The sequence below is a fragment of the Engraulis encrasicolus genome, chromosome 1 (genome assembly GCF_034702125.1).
Source record: "Engraulis encrasicolus isolate BLACKSEA-1 chromosome 1, IST_EnEncr_1.0, whole genome shotgun sequence".
Taxonomy (NCBI): domain Eukaryota; kingdom Metazoa; phylum Chordata; class Actinopteri; order Clupeiformes; family Engraulidae; genus Engraulis; species Engraulis encrasicolus.
The window spans coordinates 51,017,278-51,039,777 of NC_085857.1; the positions used below are offsets into that span (position 1 = coordinate 51,017,278).

The window sequence follows — 22,500 nt, forward strand, 5'->3', positions numbered from 1 at the left end:
GCCTCGCATCTTGATTTTTGAACAATTTTGACTGCTCTGGAGTTTTTTGCCACGTGAGCTGTGCATTTTGTTTTTGAATTGTTCTAACTGTCTTGGAGTATTTGCCACTTGTGCCTATTTTTGTTTTATGGATTTTCTGAGCATTTTGCCACCGTGACCTTCCTGTGTTTTGACCTTTTTGCCACGAGAATATTTTTGTGAAGACCTGCCTTTCATTTTTTGCCCACTGATACCCTGAACTGTGCTTGTCCTGAACATTGTTTTTTTGCCTCACCCCACCAACTTCTTGCCCTGAAGTAAACCTCACTCTGATTGCCATTTTTTGTCCTGGTCTGCTTCTGGGTTTCCAAGTACTGCTCTGACAGATTTGTGTATGAATATGCATTTGTGTGCGTATGCAGGGTGAGCTTATTTCTGTTCTGAAGCGGAACAGGACAGTGGGCAGGGTGCTCTATTTCCTTCTTGTGGTTTAGCTCAGCGTTTCCCAACCTTTTTTGTCTTGCGTACCCCCTAAGCATCTTAGTTGTGCCATGAGTACCCCATAATCAATTTTCTATATCATTTTCTCAGTCCTGATGTGGCTGCTCCATACATTTTATTGGTTGGGAAACACTGGTTTAGCTCAACTGATGCTTCCTGAAACCAGGTGGGGTACCATCAGGGGTAGGGTGTGTGTGTGTGTGTGTGTGTGTGTGTGTGTGTGTGTGTGTGTGTGTGTGTGTGTGTGTGTGTGAGAGAGAGAGAGAGAGATAGATTGAGAGAGAGAGAGATGTACTTGTGTGTGTGTGTGTGTGTGTGTGTGCCTGCATGAGTACATGTGTGTGACTGTTTGCATGCACATGAGAGAGTAAGTGAGAGAGAGAGAGAGAGAGAGAGAGAGAGAAATAGAGATGTGCTGTTTTTTTCTCATTTCCCACCAAAGGCCTCAAAGGCCTAGTCGTGTCTCTGTCACAAAGCTTTCATTTACGAACTGATAGTATCTAGGTTTTACTACTAATTAATATTTAAGACCAGATCCAGTGCAATAGTTAGAATTCAGAAATGCAAGGTTTATTTGCTTGAGAGAGAGAGGGGGGAGGCTATTAGGCCCCAAAGGCCTGTCCACAGGCCTCCCCACCCCCTCTCTCCAATGAGGTGTTAACGGTACAGGTACAGACAAAGAAGAAGCAAGAAGAAGGGCACAACAATGCCAGTGGCTGAATTTAAAAAGCCCACCACAGGAAATGAGGTCACATGGAATGATGCCACATACAATGATAGTTTTAGCCAATAGCAATCAGCACCAGTGATTCATAACTATCCCCTAGAGGCTTATTGGGAAACAAATCTTTATTGCCTCTTACAAACTAAGAGAGTTGCTCCTTCATGGATAAAACAATGCATGGACATCCAAATGTAATGTATCAGATTGGGGACAATATTCAGATTCCGTCAGTCCCCCTTTTGAAGTTGAAATACTTCACATAAATATAAACTTATCAAATTATTAATCCACGTATAACTCTAGAAATAGCACTCTGGAAATATATCGGCAAATAGCACTCTGGAGATTGGTTCCATCAAAAAGTTATCATAAGCAGCATGATATGAAGACAATTGAAATGGACTGTAAGAATTTTGTCATGACAGGATTGCAAACGAGTTGACTCATGTGACGCATGTCATTCAGTTCTTCATGTAAAGCAATGTGAAACGCGTAGTGTGTGCAGACGAGTGTAAAAAGAAAAACTGTAGTACTCTTCTTCTTCATCATCTGGCTCCATCTTCTTCATGTCATGTGGCTTTCGAGGCCAATGCAGTGGACCAGGTCAATAGCACGTTACCGGGAAGAGAGATAGCATCATACACTCAAGTATCTTATTCCGCACACATCAATGTTCACAACAAGCATCAGTGTCACCCAGGAAGATCTCATAGAACATGGAAGAATCAAAACAAGAATAAAATAAAATGAAATGGCAAAATGTGTCAGTGTGGGGACTGTCTCCCCCTTTCCATCAACTTCAAAGACACATAAATACAACACAGAGAAAATTCCTATTTTAAATGGTTGCCTTGAAATGAACAAAAGAAAATCAACAGGTCAGTCTGCCACTAAAGGTGTGAAAAGGGGATCTCTCAGCATGGGCAAGGGGTGCTCCCCCTTTTGACACCTTGAAATCAAAACAAGAAAATAAACTAGTCCATTCAAAACATTTGCCTCGTATAAACTCTTAAATTTCAATCTTAACTCATAACTTTGCTTTTGTGCGAATTCTTCATCTCAAACTCATAGTTAGTCAACTTATCTTCACACAGTCTGAAACAGGCACAGGCAAAGAAGGACAGGCAACAGGCCTCACAAGCGTTAACTCATAGGTACAATCGATCACCACCCATCCTCCACTGAAAGTAAACAACTCACGGATCCTCTCCCCCTTTGCAATCTGTGGAGCATTCCAGCTGTAGCAGATTGGAGAAATCTCAGAAAAACAAATAAACAAAATAAAAAATGCCAAGTGAGAAAACAATGACCGCAGAGATGTGCCATGCTTATTCACCCAATGTGTCTCAAACAAAGGACCATCTTGTCCTCTCCAGATGTTTGGCTGGGTAATGCCGCCATACATGAACACCGCAAACCTTACTATAGTATTGCTTGGTACACAACTTCTGCTTTCCTCTCAGAAGTTCAACACACCACTGGAATTCCCATCAGTAGATAACCCTCAAGCCAATACAGAAAGTAAGTTTAGATTGTTCAAAACACACTCGATTGTTCACACTCGTTGGGGACTCTTCTTTGCTTTCTTTGGCCACTGCACACGTTTCTGAAACAAAGAACAGGAAAAAACTTGCAACTGCAAAGCAGTATCTTGGATTAAAACTTGATAAAAAAAATCATGGGAGGATGGTCTCGAAGGTGGGGCATGACTGTACACTAGAGTTAAGGTTTAGTGGCTTAAAAAAATATCTATGGCAGACTGACACAAAATAAAACAACACTTCTCATTGTAGGCCTATCAGGAAAGTGTATTTACCACAATTATCATCCAATCTAAACAAAACAAAAAAATCTGGGCAAATCAAACAAATCACTCATTTGAGTATATCGACAAGATGTTAAACTTAGCAAGATTTGTTTCTCAACAGGCCACCATGCTTTTCTTCTCACAACTGCTGTGGGCCAGCTAACTTCCACAACACCAGGCCTGCCTCAGAAGACACAAAACGATTAATTTGGGAAAAACAACCATCAAAGAAGACCCACTTGGAATCAGGGAACAGTAAATAAAGCAAAAATGTATCAACTCAAATTCTTGTCAAACCAAAACAACAAATGGGTGAACAGGGTGATATGAACTCACGACCAAATCAAACAAAGAGAAGGGTGAAAAATAAAATGTCATGGCAGAAATTCATACATCTTTCCAAATTCAATTTTTGGTTGGGAATATCATTGCTTATGTTAAGTTTCTTTGTCTTAGGGTCAGCACTCTGATTTTAGCTTTCTTTAACTTTTAAGAAGACATACAGTACACTCACACCTATCGGGGAGGGGGTCACAGGATCGTTAAGCTTGGGGAAAGTGTGGGGGGTTTCAACAGTTAAACATACAAACACACTGGCCAGCACACACACAGACACACACACACACACACACACAATAAAGGGGCCCAAACAAAGAGATAAAATGGAGGGAAAAGTTCAAGGCGTTGACTGCTCAAAATAAATCAAAATGGGTATTTAGTAAATAGGCACCCCTGCCTCTTTTACTACAGTTGGCCAGCTAATTCTGATTGACTCTGAGCAGTTGCCACTGATAGACACATTGATCAAATTTCTTTAGATCAGGGCATGGGAATGGGGGTTAGTTGAAAGGAGAAAGGAGGAGACAAAGACAGCCATGGCAGACACAGAAGAAGAACAAAAGACAGACACATGCATCTGATTCCACACTGCACTGATTTCTGAATTTAGGAGCTTAAGTTTGATTTTACACCCATTCTAGCTGACAGACTGTTCATGTACTCAGATATACTACTATCATGTCCTTCTGTTGTTATCATATAGACTCGCTCAGCACTCGGTCTCCCATCAAAAATCACTTCAGTGTAGTAAACAAAAAATCAGGGCCCACTCTTATTCAGAGTCCTCAGGACGAATTTGGTCGGTTACAATGCGCACTACACAGCCATTGGCCGCAGCAGAGTCAAGTAAAGCTTACTCTACGGAGAAATCATCAAATTGTCCTGGCTAGCTCCCGTCGGACGCCGTTTCAGTTAGACCAGGCAAAGTTTTACCAAAACAGAGAGAAATTAAAACAGAGAAAAGATAGAAAAATTAAAAACTTTGGCCTCTATAACTAATTCTCCTACTAGGACAGAATTCACATCTGTTAGGCTAATCCCAACAGCCGCTCGCAACAAAAAATAAAGATTTCTGTATGTTTAGACATAAATATTTACTTTCAATGTAACATAAACTCTGTACTACGTCAACTCCATATCATTGAGTTGGGTAACCAGTCCTCGTCAGGACTCGGCCTTTTGGGAGATTCACATTTACGACCATGTCCATATGATAAAAACAGTCAGGCATTATCTTAAAACACTCATGGGAAACTATAAAGTTAAAATCCTTCTCATTAGTCTGTCAACTAAAAGAGTGAAAAATCCTTACCAGCTCATCTTCTCCAAATCCATGAATCCAAAGTGTATCGTCTCGGTGGAACCTCCATCTGGTAGTATAGGTTTTACTACTTATTAATATTTAAGACCAGATCCAGTGCAATAGTTGGAATTCAGAAATGCAAGGTTTATTTGGCTTGAGAGAGAGAGGGGGGAGGCTATTAGGCCCCAAAGGCCTGTCCACAGGCCTCCCCACCCCCTCTCTCCAATGAGGTGTTAACGGTACAGGTACAGACAAAGAAGAGCAAGAAAAAGGGCAGAACAATGCCAGTGGCTGAATTTAAAAAGACCACCACAGGAAATGAGGTCACATGGAATGATGTCACATACAATGATAGTTTTAGCCAATAGCAATCAGCACCAGTGATTCATAACTATCCCCTAGAGGCTTATTGGGAAACAAATCTTTATTGCCTCTTACAAACTAAGAGAGTTGCTCCTTCATGGATAAAACAATGCATGGACATCCAAATGTAATGTATCAGATTGGGGACAATATTCAGATTCCGTCAGAACATTAATTAAAGTGCTAATGTCAGTTCTGGCCAGGCCATGGTATTCAAGAAGCTTGCCGCCCTCCCTTTCATCTCATTCATTCCTAATTGATCCAGGTGTATTCCCTCAGCTGATAATCTTTCTACCCTAGCGATTGACCACACAGCTTCGGCACGCCTTTTAAATTCTACCCACTTCCTCTCAACCGTATGTTGCTCGATTTTGCTACCCACCACCTCCCCTGCTCCACCTTGTCGTGTATGATGTGACATGTTCTCTTGTCACGTCGCTTGGCTCTGTTCATGGATGGATATTTATCTCTCCCTGACCTGCTGGGGGGAGAATTCCCTAAACTTCAGCTGCCCCCTGACTTAATGCTTTTCCATGCTGCTCATGGAAATAGTTGGGTTCTTCCGAACAGAGCTATACTATAGCGCCAAATGTAATTCATAATTTCAATAAAAGAAATTTCATTTATATTCTTCTCTTGTGTTTCTTGACTGAAATGGTTCTGACGGAAATGTATTTTATATAAAGTACTGTATAGGTGAATGTATTTAATACTGTATACCGTAGACTAGTTTTGAGATATTTCGTGTATTTGGACTTAGCAAGATTGGAATATTGTGTTTTTTGCTGCCATGTTGATTGGCATGCCCTTGCTTCTCGTCGACTGTGCGTGTGTGTACACAAACTACCGTCTGGTATCACTGCCACATGCTCTTCTCGAGTCAGAAAATAAAATGGTGCATTTATTGCATTTATTGCACTCACCACCAACAAATTCCTCCAAAATCTCTAAAGAGTCAATATAGAGTATACCATAATATGTCCTGTGACTCATCAATGCGAGCTGCCATTAAGCAATAAATGCTCCATTTATTTTCTACTGGAAAAGAGCATGTCAATAGCAGCGCTATCAGGCGGTAGTGTGTAGCTCCGCTCCAACAGGGGGGTCCGGTGAGTACCAGGCTAGCATGCCCTGGGCTTAGGCAAGGATCAGCTTACATCAGTAACTGAGCACATGAATAGTTTTCTATGAGAAAAAAAAGTCAAGGGAGTGCTCAACGTTGTTTAACTTTGTTAACTGGGTGCGGGTAGACAAAGTGTCAAGCTAGGTTAGTGTTGTGACAAATCAACAATTAAATGAGTAAAGCGACATCTTGCTCATGGCCCACCCCACTTCCATTCTATCCTCTGTCAGCGGCTTGAGAGGAAGCAGAACTTTGAAAATACATACACACCCACAGTGTGCGTGTGTGCGTGTGTCCATGCGTGTGTGTTGCTTGGTAAACGGGTCATTCCATCTGGAATCAGAAAATGGTCCCCAATCGACCCCCTTGGATTTGCTTGAAAAAAAAATGTGATGGCTTACACATCCAATATATCCTATCCACTATTGTAGATCTCACCTGTGTACTTTTTTTCCACAAGAAATCTGTAAATAAGGACACTTAATCAACCACATCAATATTGAATATGATTACCTAAGACTAAGACTAAGACTTCTGTCATTATCATGGTAACAAAAGACTTACAATAGAGAGCTTGCCTCTTTCTTGTGAAATGGCATACCCTTGTGATGTTTGGGGGTACTGTAGGTTAGAACAACAAACACAACAATTCCTTTTGAATTAAATACTGAATTATGTAGCCTAACTCTTATCATGTGATAGCATTAATGCAAATTCTTAAGTATATTGAACTTTTAAAAATCTTTTTTTCGTCTAGTATTTTATCTTAATTTATTTTTGTTTGCTGTTCACAAACTTCCTGTTGTGCTCATACATAGTATGTACCAACACCATACAGTTCTAGTATTCCCATTGCCTTTAAATTCTACATTTGCATATATTATTTTACATAACCGTTGCCCTTAATGAAAGTGACTTAGCCTACATTGATCACAGTGTATTGGTTACAGTCGCTGAGCAATGTGATGTTATAACATTCAGCACTTCAGCCATCAGTCCTGCTATACTGTCAATGGTGGGATTTGAACCTGCAACCCACTGATTCAAAAATTATATCCTAAATCAGGTGGTGAAGTGAACATCCAGTGCTTTTCTCAGGGTGCATAAAGGGCCGGCGAGTTCACACCACAGATCATAGCATTTGCGAAACGGAGAGTTGTGTCACAATTAGCGCATTCAGGTCGACTGAGAACCGTGCCAGTGTCCGTTCCCGCACCTAATCGCGAACCGGCCGTCGTGTTCATGCTACAGATTTGAGCGTTCATACCGGGCTCTGAACTTTTTCCGCACGTGACTGTGTTGCCCGGATGAACCTGCTGACAGCCACGCTGTCGTCACGGTTCGCGGAGAAACACCTAGTATTTTGCGGTTTGCACTGCGAACCAACTTTCCAGTTCACGAACGCTAAGATCTGTGGCGAGCCCTATCTCACGCCTTTCGTAAAGTCTTCACAAAAAAATAGAGTAATTTTCGTGGTGCATTCACATTATTGTCCGCCTTTCGTAAAGTCTTCACGAAAATAATAGATTAATTTTCACGATGCCTATTCACTTGAATTGCCCCACTGCTGCTATGGTTATCCAAACGTCTGCAGGGGCGGGGAGGGGGTGCTGACAGAACACTGCTGATACACTCGGGACTCACTAATTTGACGCCCTTTCGGTACTTACGCCTTATGTCCCCTAAACCTAAACCTAAACCTAACCCTAACCCTAACCTTAACCTAACCCTAACCCTAAGCCTAACCTTAACCCTAACCTTGACCCTAAACCTAACCCTTAATTGCTTGTTTGAAATGTTTGATTACCATGTGACGGTAGGCTACCGAAAGGGCATCAAACTAGTGGGTCGCTAGGCAACAGTCGGGCAATTCAAGTGAATAGGCAGCGTGAAAATGTATCTATTATTTTCGTGAAGACTTTACGAAAGGCGGGCAATAACGTGAACACTTCACGAAATGAGTGAGATACGGTTGCTGTGGCGTGAACATAACGGCCGGTTCGCAATTAGGTCAGAGAACGGGCTCCAGCACGGTTCTCAGTCGGCCTGAACGCGCTAAATGTGAAATGAAAAATACTTCTCTTCAAGCTGTGAAGGCCATAACTGGTGCGGCACCGTCCTGGTCGGCCTGAAATCTGTACAAGTCATGGAGGCTATCCACTCAGCTATACTGTTTTCACACACTAGGGGCAGTCACGAGCAAGTGACTACAGTAGATAGTGAGGCTTGAAGTTCAATGGGCCCTTTTCACATGATGTCAGATGCCTTTGAACCCTAAACATTTCAATGCGCTCGAAGCTGGGGCAGTCATGGGTGAGCGGTTAGGGCGTCAGACTTGCATCCCAGAGGTTGCCGGTTCGACTCCCGACCCGCAAGGTTGGTGGGGGGAGCAATCAACCAGTGCTCTCCCCCATCCTCCTCCATGACTGAGGTACCCTGAGCATGGTACCGTCTCACCGCACTGCTCCCCATGGGGCGCCACTGAGGGCTGCCCCCTTGCACGGGTGAGGCATGAATGCAATTTCGTTGTGTGCAGTGTTCACTTGTGTGCTGTGGAGTGCTGTGTCACAATGACAATGGGAGTTGGAGTTTCCCAATGGGCTTTCACTTTTCACTTTCAGCTGGTATGAATCGCATGCAGTAGCATAATAGTTACTAGATGCCCCCTTTTTTCTATCTCAAACCGACAGTGTTTTTCTTGCCCTGCTTCACTCTAAAAACTGTAAACTGTAATGTTTGCAGGCCTATGTCTGATGTAATGTGATGTCAAACTCCAGCAATTTACTGTTGGTGTCTGTTTTTTTTGGGTAACTTTCACATGTAATGCATCATGTTACTTCTACTTGCCCTAGCGTTGCGCTAAGACACTGTGTCATATGCTGTCGACCTGGGTCCAAGTCCGGCCTTGGTCATCCCAACCCTACCTCGTCTCTCTCTCTCTCTCTAGCACTTACTTCCTGTCATCTTTTCAACCATCCTGTATACTGTAGATAAAGGCTAAAAAGACACACATTTTTTTATTTTTTTTTTGAAGGTAAAAATGCAATGCTGCTTTCAGAGTGGGAATTTAGCATGAGCTGGTCTTCCACTAAAGCACCCTTCTTCTTTGAAATCCTCACAACCGTATATTCACATCAGTTCACACTCTAGAGTAGGTGGCATGATGTCACAATCAGGAAGTAGAGGTCTGGCATTCCCCTGCATGCAATACTGACAAAGAACACACACACACACACACACACACACACACACACACACACACACACACACACACACACACACACACACACACACACACACACACACACACACACACACACACACACACACACACACACACACCGTGCAATGCTATTGGGCTGTTTAGGATGGACCATTGGTGGTTAAAAAAGGGTTTTGGGTGTTTTTGTTTGTAGATGTGTAGCCATAGAAATAAATTGAATTTAGTTTCTAATTGTTGGGCTGGGGTGGGGTGGGGGGTAGGTTAGTGCCTTTAGGTTGTATTTGAGCATTAATTGAAAATCATCAGTCAAATCCTGCATATTTACACACACACGCACATGCACATACACACACACACACACACACACACACACACACACACACACACACACACACACACACACACACACACACACACACACACACACACACACACACACACACTGTGGTTTGGTTATATATAAACAGTAAAAGGAAGTACCGTCTTAGCAACTGCCCCTGTTGCTAGGAGAAAAAAAGGATGTTCATTTTTTAAGACCTTTATGGAGATGATTCGATATGTATGTGGAACACAGCCTTCTAGGTACAAAAAATGAAAGAGAAACAAGCAGTGACAGAGAGAGAGAGAGACAGAGAGAGCGAGAGAGAGAGAGAGGCCTTGACTGAATAGGAGAGGAGGAGACTGACAGAGAGACGTTAATTAATTGCATCAAAATAGGTCAACAGACAATGTCATAAGCAAGAGTTTGAACTGCTAAGTACTTAACGAGAAGACATTCACTGATTCCAACCATCGTGAGGTAAGTGATTTCAAACAAGGTAAAGGAAATTAAATCAATAAAATGTGATTGATTAATAGAAAGTGAATTTCAAAGATGCACAGTAAGTGTTAAAGCGATAAAACACTGTCTGAACAAGGATAACATATTAAGTTAGTGTTCACAAATAAAAGGTAAACAACTGAGAAAACTTGTTCCGTCTTAATGGCAATGAATGAAAATGTATTTGTACATAACTTATCTCAGTACTGTTAAAAAAAGACAAACAAATAGAAAATAATTATAATGTCTTTCTCTTTTCTTTCTTTGGAGTGATCAATGTAATTGTTCACACACACACACATGCGCGCATACACACACGCGCGCGCACATGCACATGTACACGCACATGCACAGAGAGAGAGTTGTGAAGCCATGAAGAGTTGGCACCATGCTCAGGGTAAGACAGTAAAAGAAGAATGTCCTGGATCATGAAGAAGGGAAAAGAAAAGCAAATGTATGTCTACAACATATACATACAGTATGTCAATTGGTACATATTCTTTACTCTTCTGGCCTACAAAGGCAGCAGTCATGGTCGTAACCACCATTGAGGATACAGAGGTCATGTTTTTTTCAGTTATGTAAAAGGTATCTATGAAAACCGATATATGATCAGCAACGATAAATTCAGTCTATATACACCATCCCCATTTATCCTCAAGGCAATGATTAATGAAAACAAACTTTGAGTTTGAAGGAAGTGTTTGAAGCATTCTAAATGTAAAGTATGCAGCACAGCACACAGTATTTGACCTCTGCATTTGAAAATGTCTGGTAACAGAACTAGCAGCAGTAACTACATATTTGATCAAAAATGACTTTAGACTTAAAATGGTTTTCATAACAACTCCTTAAACTTGTGACAAAGCCATATGCTCCAAATGTTCAGTAACTGCAATATCTAACCTAAATACCAAGACATCCAAAGCCCTTTTCTCAGTTTCATTATTGGCGTAGTTACAACACTTGGCGTATTGTGGAGGATGACGGTATTTTAGGAAGTCACAATCTGTGCTGAAAAGACAGACAGACAGACACACACACACACACACACACACACACACACACACACACACACACACACACACACACACACACACACACACACACACACACACACACACACACACACACACACACACACACTTGCACACAGACAAATAGGCCTACACACATACACACACGTAGGCGTAAACTCTGCCCGTTCCGGCTGACTATCTATGAGCAAGGAACTGATTGTACTGAAGGCTACAGTAGAACCCATTTATTTGTAGTCCTTCAATGTGCATAGCATTTAACATTTCCGTCGGTAAAGGTGGTTAATTTGAGGGTGGTCAATGGAGATTTTCCAGTCCTTGCATGGTGCAGAAAGGAAATCCTTGCATGGTGCAGAAAGGAACCTATGTAGGCTAACAAAATAAGCTATAGGCTATAACAAACTTATATATATAGGCCTACGTTATATGCTTAGGCCTATATATAACTTATTTTTGTTATAGTGGTACCAAGTCACTGGTTCCTAGTGTAAGTTTTGTTGTGTAAATAGATTTATCTATAGCAGGAATATGACGTGTGCCACAGACAAATTTCTCTGTGATGGTAGCAAGTGGGTTTCTGACGGAGAACCTGACTGTGAAGACATGAGTGACGAAAACTGTCGTAAGTTTATCTACTGTATTGTATGTGTGTGTGTGTGTGTGTGTGTGTGTGTGTGTGTGTGTGTGTGTGTGTGTGTGTGTGTGTGTGTGTGTGTGTGTGTGTGTGTGTGTGTGTGTGTGTCTGTCTGTCTATCTGTCTATCTATCTATCTATCTATCTATCTATCTATCTATCTATCTATCTATCTATCTATCTATCTATCTATCTATCACAGGAAGATGGCCTGTCGCATGTTCCACTGTGATGATGGCAAATGCATCAACCTCAGATGGGTTTGTGACGGGGAGTATGACTGTGACGACAGGAGTGATGAAGACATCAAGTACTGCGGTGAGAATAAATCTATCTATCTATCTATCTATCTATCTATCTATCTATCTATCTATCTATCTATCTATCTATCTATCTATCTATCTATCTATCTATCTATCTATCTATCTATCTTTCTACATGTAAATGTCGGTTTATCTATTTGTCTGTCTTTTTTCTCATAAAAATGCAGACCTCTAATATGGCTTCATACTTTCTACGAAATGAATTAATACTTGAATAATTGTTTAAAATTCACTCATTGATTGTTATAATGTATGTCCTTTCAGGAAAGCCAAAGGCGTTTTTTGCCGAACTGCACAGCACAGTCAGTGTCCCAGTACAAAGCAGTGAGGCAACTACAACCTTCTCATCGACACCATCGACACCCACAAGTAGCGTAGCGCCATTGACATCAGCAAGTGGCACAACACAGCCAAGAGGCAGTGCTGAAAACACAATCATTCTAGGTGAACCATTTACTGTAAAATAATTTGCAACATTTACATGGTTGTACTCAAATAGCTCTTTTCCACTGCCGGTTTTCTGGTAGGCCTACAGCTCGACAAGCTTGTCTTGTCTAGTACAGCTTGCTTTACGATTGAGCTGTGTCGTGCCTATTAGAAAAGTAAAAAGTGGCCGCCGAGTCGTGCTGTGTCGAGCTGTAGGCCTAAAAACGGCAGCGGAAAAGAGGCAAAAGTGACCAATTGAAGGCAGAGAACATTAAGCTGAAAACGTTTTTACACAGTGTCAACACATTTTGGGCACTTTTCACTCATGATGTGAGAATGAAAAGTTTGATTTAGACAAGGTGTACAGGTTAAATGCATCTGTCACAATGATGTTTTTGTTTTTTCACAAGTGGTGTTTATACGTAAAGGGATAACAAATACCAGCATTTAAGAATGTCTTCATTCCCATAAGCAAGTCACTGGTGATTGCTTCTTCTTCTTCATCATCTTATTATTATTACAATCATGAATACTGTTATGATTTTTCCTTTCAGGTAATCTGCCTCTTTTCAGCATTTGTGTGGGTCTGGCCGTGGTGGTGTGTGGTCTTCTTATCTTCATATTCTGCAAATGGAGACGGCAAAAGAAAATCGGTAAGTGATAGTTGCAAACCCAAATGTTGCAAAGCATCCTCGAAGTGAAGCTTGTTGAAGATGGGAAATTAAAAAAGGGTTTTTAAAATTATTATTATTTGTTTTTGTTATCAGTGCCAGCAATCCCGACTATACAAGTGTCTGACCATGGAGTGGTGAGTGAAATGCACCCTTGTAACATGAGTCTTTTTAATGATGATTTAACATAACAGTCTCATTTGTCACAGATAGTATCAACTATATTGTAGTCAAATATTGGTTGGCTTCCAAGGGAGCGGCTTTGGATCTTTTTTTTAATTTTTTTTTTGTAAATAACTGTATTTGCTTTGCAATGTTTGCCAAATGTGACTAATGCTGACATCTTGTGGTGAAAAAATGTGACAGCAGTCATATAACAGGCAACCGAACATGGAAACACTCTTCTCAGGAACTTGTAACTGACTGGGAGTGAGGGAATGTGTTAATTGTACATGCACATGTTCTCAAACTTCACAAGAAAGCATCTAGCAGTATGTGAGTCTGTGATTTTGATTTTGATTCTGACTGTGTGTGTGTGCGTGTGTGCTGTGTGTGTGTGTGTGTGTGTGTGTGTGTGTGTGTGTGTGTGTGTGTGTGTGTGTGTGTGTGTGTGTGTGTGTGTGTGTGTGTGTGTGTGTGTGTGTGTGTGTGTGCATGCTTGAACAAATAATTATCTGTTTCAGAATAGAAATGATTACGACCTTGACCCAACTGGACAAAGCCGCCAGATGCCCTCTGACTACGAGAGAATGGACGCCATCACCCACCGCCCTGACCCTCTGTATGAGAGCATATGGTGTCCTGTTTACCAGCAGATACACCTCAGAGACAGCCAATCAGATGGCCCATATCAAAACACACATGCCAATATTAGCCAATCAGCTTCAGAGTACCAAACTATGCACAGCATTCGTAGCCAACCGAACGCTGCCTACGCTGTTCACTGCGGCCAATTGGATGCCCCATATCAAACCATGCACAATAACTTTGGCCAATCATCTTCAGAGTATCAAACTATGCATGGCGTGCAAAGCCAACCAAGTGCAGAGTATCAAACCGTGCATGGTGTCAATTACCAATTGGATGCGAGGTACAAAACCCTGCATGTCAAAAGTAGCAAATCGGACGCTACATATGAAACCATGGGTGCGAACTGCCGCCAGTCAAATAGACAGAGCCAAACCATGCATGGCAAAAGTATCCAAGCTAATGTGGAGTGGCAATCTAGTCACTTGTAACAAATCAGACTCTTCCCCTCCCTTTTCCAAAGTGCAACATACGTTATATCTCATATCTTATAGTAATTGGCAAATTATTAGCAATAAGAAATTCATAGAAATAAATTAGATGGATTGATAGACAAAGAAAGACACACACACACACACACACACACGCACGCGCACGCGCACGCGCACTGTGGTTCTTTACAGTAGTCAGTAGGTAAGAAGTCGAAAGAATGTTTTGGATACTCCACATGCCTATGTAACAGAGGCCAACTAGCAAAATGGAACGCTAGTAAACCTCCCTCCTGAAGCCTCAGTACAGTGCGGTAGCGCTGGGCTATTGGACCGGCCCTTTATCTCAGCGGTCTCGTACTGTGCCTCCCATTGCCAAAACGATGCGTTGAGGAGGTGGTGAGTTTGCGGTCCCAAAGAGGACGAACTGCGCGGGAATACCTCTGTCACACCTACATATCGTCGGCTTGCTACCAAATCGGCCTAAGTCCGAATTTTGTCGAAATGAGATTTTTACATAAACTTACTCCCCTACCACAGCTGCATCACCCTGCCTTTCCGCCAGGGTCATTGATCAATCACAACAGTCACCAGAGTCAAAAATCTGTATGTATAAAGTCACACACTGCCTATCAGAAAATTAATGACCAGGGACGTAGCTATCGGGAGAACAAGGAGGGCATTTGCCCGTAGGCCTAGGGCCCTCCTGCAGGTGGCAGGGGTAGGGGCCCTATTATGACCTTGGCAGGTGGTATGGGGGCCTTATCTCTTCATCCTGGGGCCCTGTGCACAATTGACATGACATAACTTGACTTAGCCATTTTTGATGCAAGCAACTTGACATTGGCAAGAAGAAGCAGTTTGTGTACTTCTGTTGAGTTTTTTTTCTTCAAAGACAATGGCCATGTGTCAAACAAAACATCATCCTTAGACATCAGTGAATGAGATATTTGTATTAACACACAATGGTTGTAGCCTTAAAATTAATCTAAAGAAACAAATTGAGCAATTATTAATCTGGTGCTTTATTAGACGTAGTTAGAGATTTGTAGAAGGCTGCAGCAGTCTACAAATTCCTACGAAAATAATTTATTTATACAATTATCTAATGTCTTATGATGGAAGCATTACATTTTTTAAATGATTTCACTTGTGCATTACATTGTTTACATTAAGTGGTGTGTTAAGTTTGAATGTGCAAAGGATCCAGTAGTCGTTCTATACCATGTTCTGAATGCCAAGGTCATGGTGTTGAAGTGGGCGGGGCACAGTTCTATGACCAGGTTACCTCTGTCATGGGCAAGGTTGGGAGGTTGGGCAGTTATATGAGCATGTAGAAGAGCAAAAGTTAACCAAAGATGATAAACAAGGAGGAGACAGTTAGTGAGGAGGTACAAGGACCAAAGAAGAGCCCCACCCCTTCATCCTCCTCCATGACTGATGGACCCTCAACATGGAAATTGGACGCCACTAAAATGCTTACTCTCTGTGTGACACTGCAAGCTGGATCTGTCCGGGCATGAGCAATCAATGTATTACCATTGGGGCAATTGCTCTGGCACAATGACAATATCTCAGAGTGCTTTTCTTTAGATGAGAATATAAACAATATTAACATGGAAAACTAACATGACTGAAAGTAGAAGAAGGTAAAATAAATCTCTGTTGGTAGATATGATATTTCCAGCATGCTAGACTATGACTAGGTGTACAGTAGTATTTCAGTCATTCACCGTTTCCAGGAATAAAGTTAACTATCAAAATAATGTGCAGTGCATTTTTCTTGTTGTGCTGCATCAAATAATATATTTTAAAGTGTATTGTTTTCCTTAGAAGGTGTTTCATGTTTGACTTGCAGCTTGACTCAAAATAAAGAAAGAAAATGAATTAACATCTTAGACAGGTACTGTTTGTAATGGACCAATGACACAGACAGGATGACAGGATGATGCAGAAGTGGTAGGGGAGTAAAGTTCTGCAAAAATCTCCTTTCCACCACAATTATTAGGGGGGACTCGCAATTGCTCTTTGCCCAGGGTCTCAGATTTCCTCGAACCGCCACTGGTGTTTGGCGCCCCCTAGGAAATTTAGTTTTCCCCTGTTTTCCAAAAACCCCAATATCAGACTTAAGCGGTTTTGGTAGCAAGCCGACGATATGAATAAACTTCATTTGAGCTACACTGTACTATGATACTTCAAGCTTGTTACATGTCTTGAAAACAAAAATTGACTTGATATCTAGTGTAATTCTTTTTATTCCTTGGTCAACAGTTAACACTTTGTATTTATGTATATTAAAAGCTTTTTTAGCTTTTATAGCTTTGTTGTTTTCTCTACTAGTCCTCTTCAAATTCTTTACAAAGCACATTGAGGATCAAGGTGTTTTTGAAGATGTTAAAGGAAATATGCTTCATAAATAAATACATCAAATAATTTATCAGTAAATCAGCATATTGTGTATCATTTGTACAATGCTAGTCCCTAGCAATTAACCCTTCTGTTACCCTCAGATTTTGGTTACATCCAGGATCCGTGGGGTCATTTTGACCCGAGCCACTTAAATGTCTACAAAATCAACAAAAGCCCAAACTTTTGCACATATGTATGCCTCATATATTTAATGTTGCTCTGTTGGTGACATAAATAGTTCATTATATCCTAACTCTCCCACGGACACCCCACACACAAAAAAACAATACATGACTAGGCGAATGTTTGCAAAATACTAATATAATCTAAAACAGATCCAAAACTGATTTAAAAACAGATTGACAGATATTATTGAGATTTCAGTGGCTCCATATACTATCTTAATATGAATTTGTAATTTATAACATTTGAAAAGAAATACAAATTATTAAATTAAATTATTAAATTATTAAATGTGTTTATCAAGGACAGTAACATTATCATCTGGGTCAATTTGACCCCAGAAGAGATATACATATTCCAAAAGATTCGGATTTTTTTTCATGTTCAATATTATTATTTTTGAATGTTTAAACATGTATATATCACACAACATTACTAGATAGGTAACAGTAGATACATTGACAACCAACATGTTAGTATACCATTGTAGTTTCTTTTACATTTCAGGTAGCCTAGAGTCCACATAATGAAGTCCTAAATAGGGGGCAAAGTGTTCTGAAGAAACATAGCTAAATAGCTTATTGTCATGTATTGTACAATATCTAAAGATAACATATGGATGTTTCATTTATGTTTAATACACTTAGAGCAATTTGGGGTCAAAATGACCCCACGGAACACGGATGTACCCAAAATGTGTTGCCTACAGCATTATGGATATAATTTTTGTTGAAATGTTACTTTTTTCACATTGACCCAATATATTTAGGAAAAGTCATCAAAGATGAAGCAAAATATGTACAACTTCATACATTTTCCAGAGGTTAAAGGGACACTGTGCAGGAAATGGTCAAATAAGGTACTGCAACTATGCTGCTCATTGAAACTGGGCTGCCTATTGCCAAATTTGATCTTTACATTAACGTTTACTAAGTAATAAACAATTATTTTCTAGTCTGGTCCAAGTACAGTCATTTTTGCAGCTAAAAATGACTATTTTTGGAAATTCAAAATGGCGGACCATGGAGAAGATCCCCCTTTTCATGTATGAAAAGTGATTTTTTTCCAGTCATAATGAATACTTACAATTTGATGGTGGAGGTAAAAAATCATGAAAAAGGTAACATTAGTGAATGGGCAGCATGAATTCTGGAAAAAAACAACTAAAAATCTCACACAGCGTCCCTTTAAACATTGAGTGGGGTCAAATAGACCCCAGGATAACAGGAGGGTTAATTGGCATAGCCTATATTACTGTAAACAAGGTATTCCAGAAATGGATTGATCACACACACACACACACACACACACACACACACACACACACACACACACACACACACACACACACACACACACACACACACACACACACACACACACACACACACACACACACACACACCATTGCAAAGAGGAAAAAAAACAGAAGCAATACGCTATGGACCACACGTCAAACCTCTGTTGGCTTTCTGATTGTGAAAGATGTGTGTCATCTGCACGTGATGCTGCCTGCCGTCATGGTGAGAGAAAACACGATGACATAGTCTCCTCTACAGCTCATCATCAGAGGGTGTCTAGCTCTGTCTCTCCACACAGATAACCATCAACCCAGCACTACTGGCAATCCAGAATCGGAATTGGTGAGTGGATTCATCTTGTGTAATGTGTTACTGTAAGATGCAACACGGGTTTTAAATTTGCCGTTACCATTATGACAATGACCAAGTCGTAATGTGATATAGTAATAGAATGGAGAGGAGAAAATATGTACAAGGAGTGAAGTCTTTTCAATGACTACTACAGTGTTCGACTGGTGGAAAAGTATGCAAAAAGGCTGCAAAAATAAGAAATAACAAAATATATTTGCAGTGACTGATTTTACTTAACGAATGAGTGGTGTCAGCACTGCAGAGGAAATTATGGTAGATTGGGTAATAGAAACAGGTTGAGAAATGTCTTGACATCAGTCCTGTCTAGGGCAGTGGCTTTGCTTGAATCTACAGTCTATGATGTCCAGCTGTATCGCACCGGCATTGAAGAACAGCTGAGTGCTACATCGCAGCCTCAAGATGCACACCAGGGCTGTGCAATATATCGAATTAATATTGTGATATCAATATTGCTGTCAAAAATATAACATTTCATAATATCAAGTTGAAACATTTGTTTCTTCATTTTTTATACAGCCAAAAGGTAGGCTGTGTTACGCACAATAGGCCTACAAACCCCTCCACTTGAGCCATTATGAGTGCAGAGCAGAATTGCTATCCAACACTCATGCAGAACACCACTGTGTGTTTCTGTATGACTTCCCACTCACACTGCTGAAGGGAGGGAAGATTGTGAATTGTTTAATTATTTTTCTGACTGAAATAATCGTGATATGGATTTTTTTTTCCATAATCGAGCAGCCCTAATACACACCATTCCATCCATGGAATGCTAATACATTACTGCTAATACATTACCACATAGCCATTGCCATTTCAGTAAAAGACCATTTATAATGGTGACCTGTCAGACTGAGAAATGCCTTGGCAGTGATAGAATATCAACAATACGACCTGCCCGATATAGTTGAGTGGAAACAGCTTATTAGGTGGGAGCATGGGGGCCGCTAGGGGGGCGGGGAAGTGGTAGAGATTCTAAGGGCCCAAGCACTGATAGGGGGCCCAAACACTGAGAGGGGCCCTTAAGGGGGCCCAAAATTTGAATCTTTCATGGGGCCCAACATTTCTGGCAGCGCCGCTGGGTGGGAGTATAAAAGTTTCTGGTAGTATATGAAAGAAACTGTGCTGTATATGAAAGCTGAATGTTTGTCAGTGAAATCAGTACAGCAGAGGGAATTAGTTACAGAGCTAAGTATGCAACATATTTTTTTAAATGTACTCTTGAACAGCCATATATAATATAAACATATAGGCTACATAATGTTTGCAAAAGAACAAAAAATGCAAGTGGATGTGTACAGAAATGGAATGATACTCGTTATAATGACAATTAAAGGGCTAAAAATAAAGGGCCGTGCCTAGGCACAATAATTTGTTAAGGTAGGTCATGTTGAAAGTGCAGCTTGTACAAAAAAACATATTGTGTGGAAAATATATTGCTCATGTCTCACATATACTGAAGTACTGACGTGCAAAACACTTCAGGGTTCGTGTTTGTCTGTGTGTGTCTTTGTTAGGGGGGGGGGGGGGGGGTTATGGTATGGGTGAGCAAGGCCAGATTAAGATGGTAGTAGGCTAGAGGTTGCTGTAGGCCCCCGCATGAATGAAATTAATATTGAATTAATATAAGATTGAAAGCTCAAACCCAACAGTAGCCACCTTTTTTGTCACAATTCTATAATTCTAATGCCCATCTCCCTACCCTGTGTGTGTGTGTGTGTGTGTGTGTGTGTGTGTGTGTGTGTGTGTGTGTGTGTGTGTGTGTGTGTGTGTGTGTGTGTGTGTGTGTGTGTGTGTGTGTGAGAGAGAGAGAGAGAGAGAGAGAGAGAGAGGGAGAGAGGGAGAGAGAGAGGGAGAGAGCGAGAGGGAGAGAGAGAGAGAGAGAGAGAGAGAGAGAGAGAGAGAGAGAGAGAGAGAGAGAGTGAGAGAGAGAGTGAGAGAGAGAGAGAGAGAGAGAGAGAGAGAGAGAGAGAGAACCAGAGAAATAGAGAAATAGAGAAATAGAGAAAAAGAAAGAGAGTGTGGATAGATGTGAGGGAGTGTAGGGGTGTGTAGGTTAGTGAGTTAGAAGTACAGAGGGTTTTGTGTGTGGGTGGGTGAGTGAGAGAGAAGGTGAGTGTGTGGGTGGATGGAAGGGTGAGAGAGAGAGAGAGAGAGAGAGAGAGAAAGAGAGAGAGAGAGAGAGAGAGAGAGAAGAGAGAGAGAGAGAGAGAGAAAGAGAGAGAGAGAGAGAGAGAGAGAGAGAGAGAGAGAGAGAGAGTGAGTGAGTAGATGGATGCAGGTCTAGAGTGGGACAAAAATGTAGGCCGGACATTTTCAGCCAAGACCAGTCCGCCAGTCATTGAGAGAGACAATGAAGTCTGTGACAACATTTTTAGTCATATAGTATTATACCAGTGAGTTCGACCACAACAAAAATGAATATTTAAATCTGACTCTGAGAGGTCAACTGTACATTGGAGGACCAGGGGAGGACCAGGCCAAAATCATCAATGGTCCACCAGGCAAATGCCCAGTATGTCATATGGCCTATCCAGCCATAGGTGGATGAGAGATAGAGAAGGAGTGTGGGTGTGTGGATGGGTTGGTGAGAAGTAAAGAACTTGGGTGTAAGTGGGTGTCAGTGTGTGTGGGATATAGAGAACTTGCATGTGGATGGATGAGGTTTATTTCTGTTGTTGTTGTTTGAGGAAGCCATGAGAAAATGACATCAACCGATTTTCCACCCCTATGTGCTGACCTCTGCATATGAATGCAGCAACAGATTCCATCTGACCCCAGTGTTCCAAGGACAGACACACAGACACACACACAGACAGACACACACACACACACACACACACACACACACACACACACACACACACACACACACACACACACACACACACACACACACACACACACACACACACACACACCAAGTTCTCTCTCTCTCTCTCTCTCTCTCTCTCTCTCTCTCTCTCTCTCGCACGCACGCACGCACGCACGCACGCACGCGCGCACACACACACACACACACACACACACACACACACAGACACACACACACACACACACACACACACACACACACACACACACACACACACACACACACACACACACAGACAAGGGGATGCTAACAGGTGCAACCGGGCCCAAACTTCTCCCTGGCCCTGGGACAACCGACCCCTTTCTCCTCCCAAGGCAAGGCCAGCAAGTTTTTTTGTATAGAGCATGTCATACACAGGTGCAACTCAATGTGTTTCACAACAAACAAATGCAAAAAGAAAGGAAATAAGAAAGAAAGAAAGAAAGAAAGAAAGAAAGAAAGAAAGAAAGAAAGAAAGAAAGAAAGAAAGAAAGAAAGAAAGAAAGAAAGAAAGAAAGAAAGAAAGAAAGAAAGACAGAAAGACAGAAAGAAAGAAAGAAATTAGAGTCAAAGAACATTTAAAACATTCCATCCATTGACAGTATATATAATCCATCCCATCCCAACATCCCATCCTTCACAGGCACACAGGCATGCACGCACATACAGTACACACACACCCACAGGCCCCCTGTTGCAGGGGGAAGTGTCCATACAGCAGGGTGACCATAGAGCATGGAGCCATGGCAAGTTGGGCAACATGCTGTCACAAGGTCCCGTCTTGGGTGACACATAGTCCTGTCACAGACGAAAGTGTGGCAATGAGTACTTACACAGAGACACACATGCGCGCACATACACACAAGCATGCACG

At 41.4% G+C, this 22,500-nt stretch overlaps 2 protein-coding genes across 2 annotated transcripts in view; both read left to right on the forward strand.

Moving 5' to 3' along the window:
• The window catches only part of LOC134454255 (low-density lipoprotein receptor-like), a 13,847-nt gene extending 471 nt beyond the window's left edge, over positions 1-13,376 (forward strand). Inside the window, exons 2-3 of the mRNA XM_063205155.1 lie at positions 12,440-12,619; positions 13,156-13,376. Coding sequence (XP_063061225.1) covers positions 12,440-12,619; positions 13,156-13,262 — 287 coding nt within the window. The 3' untranslated portion in view covers positions 13,263-13,376. The remainder of the gene's footprint in view (positions 1-12,439; positions 12,620-13,155) is intronic.
• A 5,309-nt stretch (positions 13,377-18,685) lies between these two features.
• Positions 18,686-22,500, forward strand: part of LOC134454247 (uncharacterized) — a 6,308-nt gene continuing 2,493 nt past the window's right edge. Inside the window, exon 1 of the mRNA XM_063205143.1 lies at positions 18,686-18,742. The gene's annotated coding sequence lies outside the window, so the exon portion shown is untranslated. The remainder of the gene's footprint in view (positions 18,743-22,500) is intronic.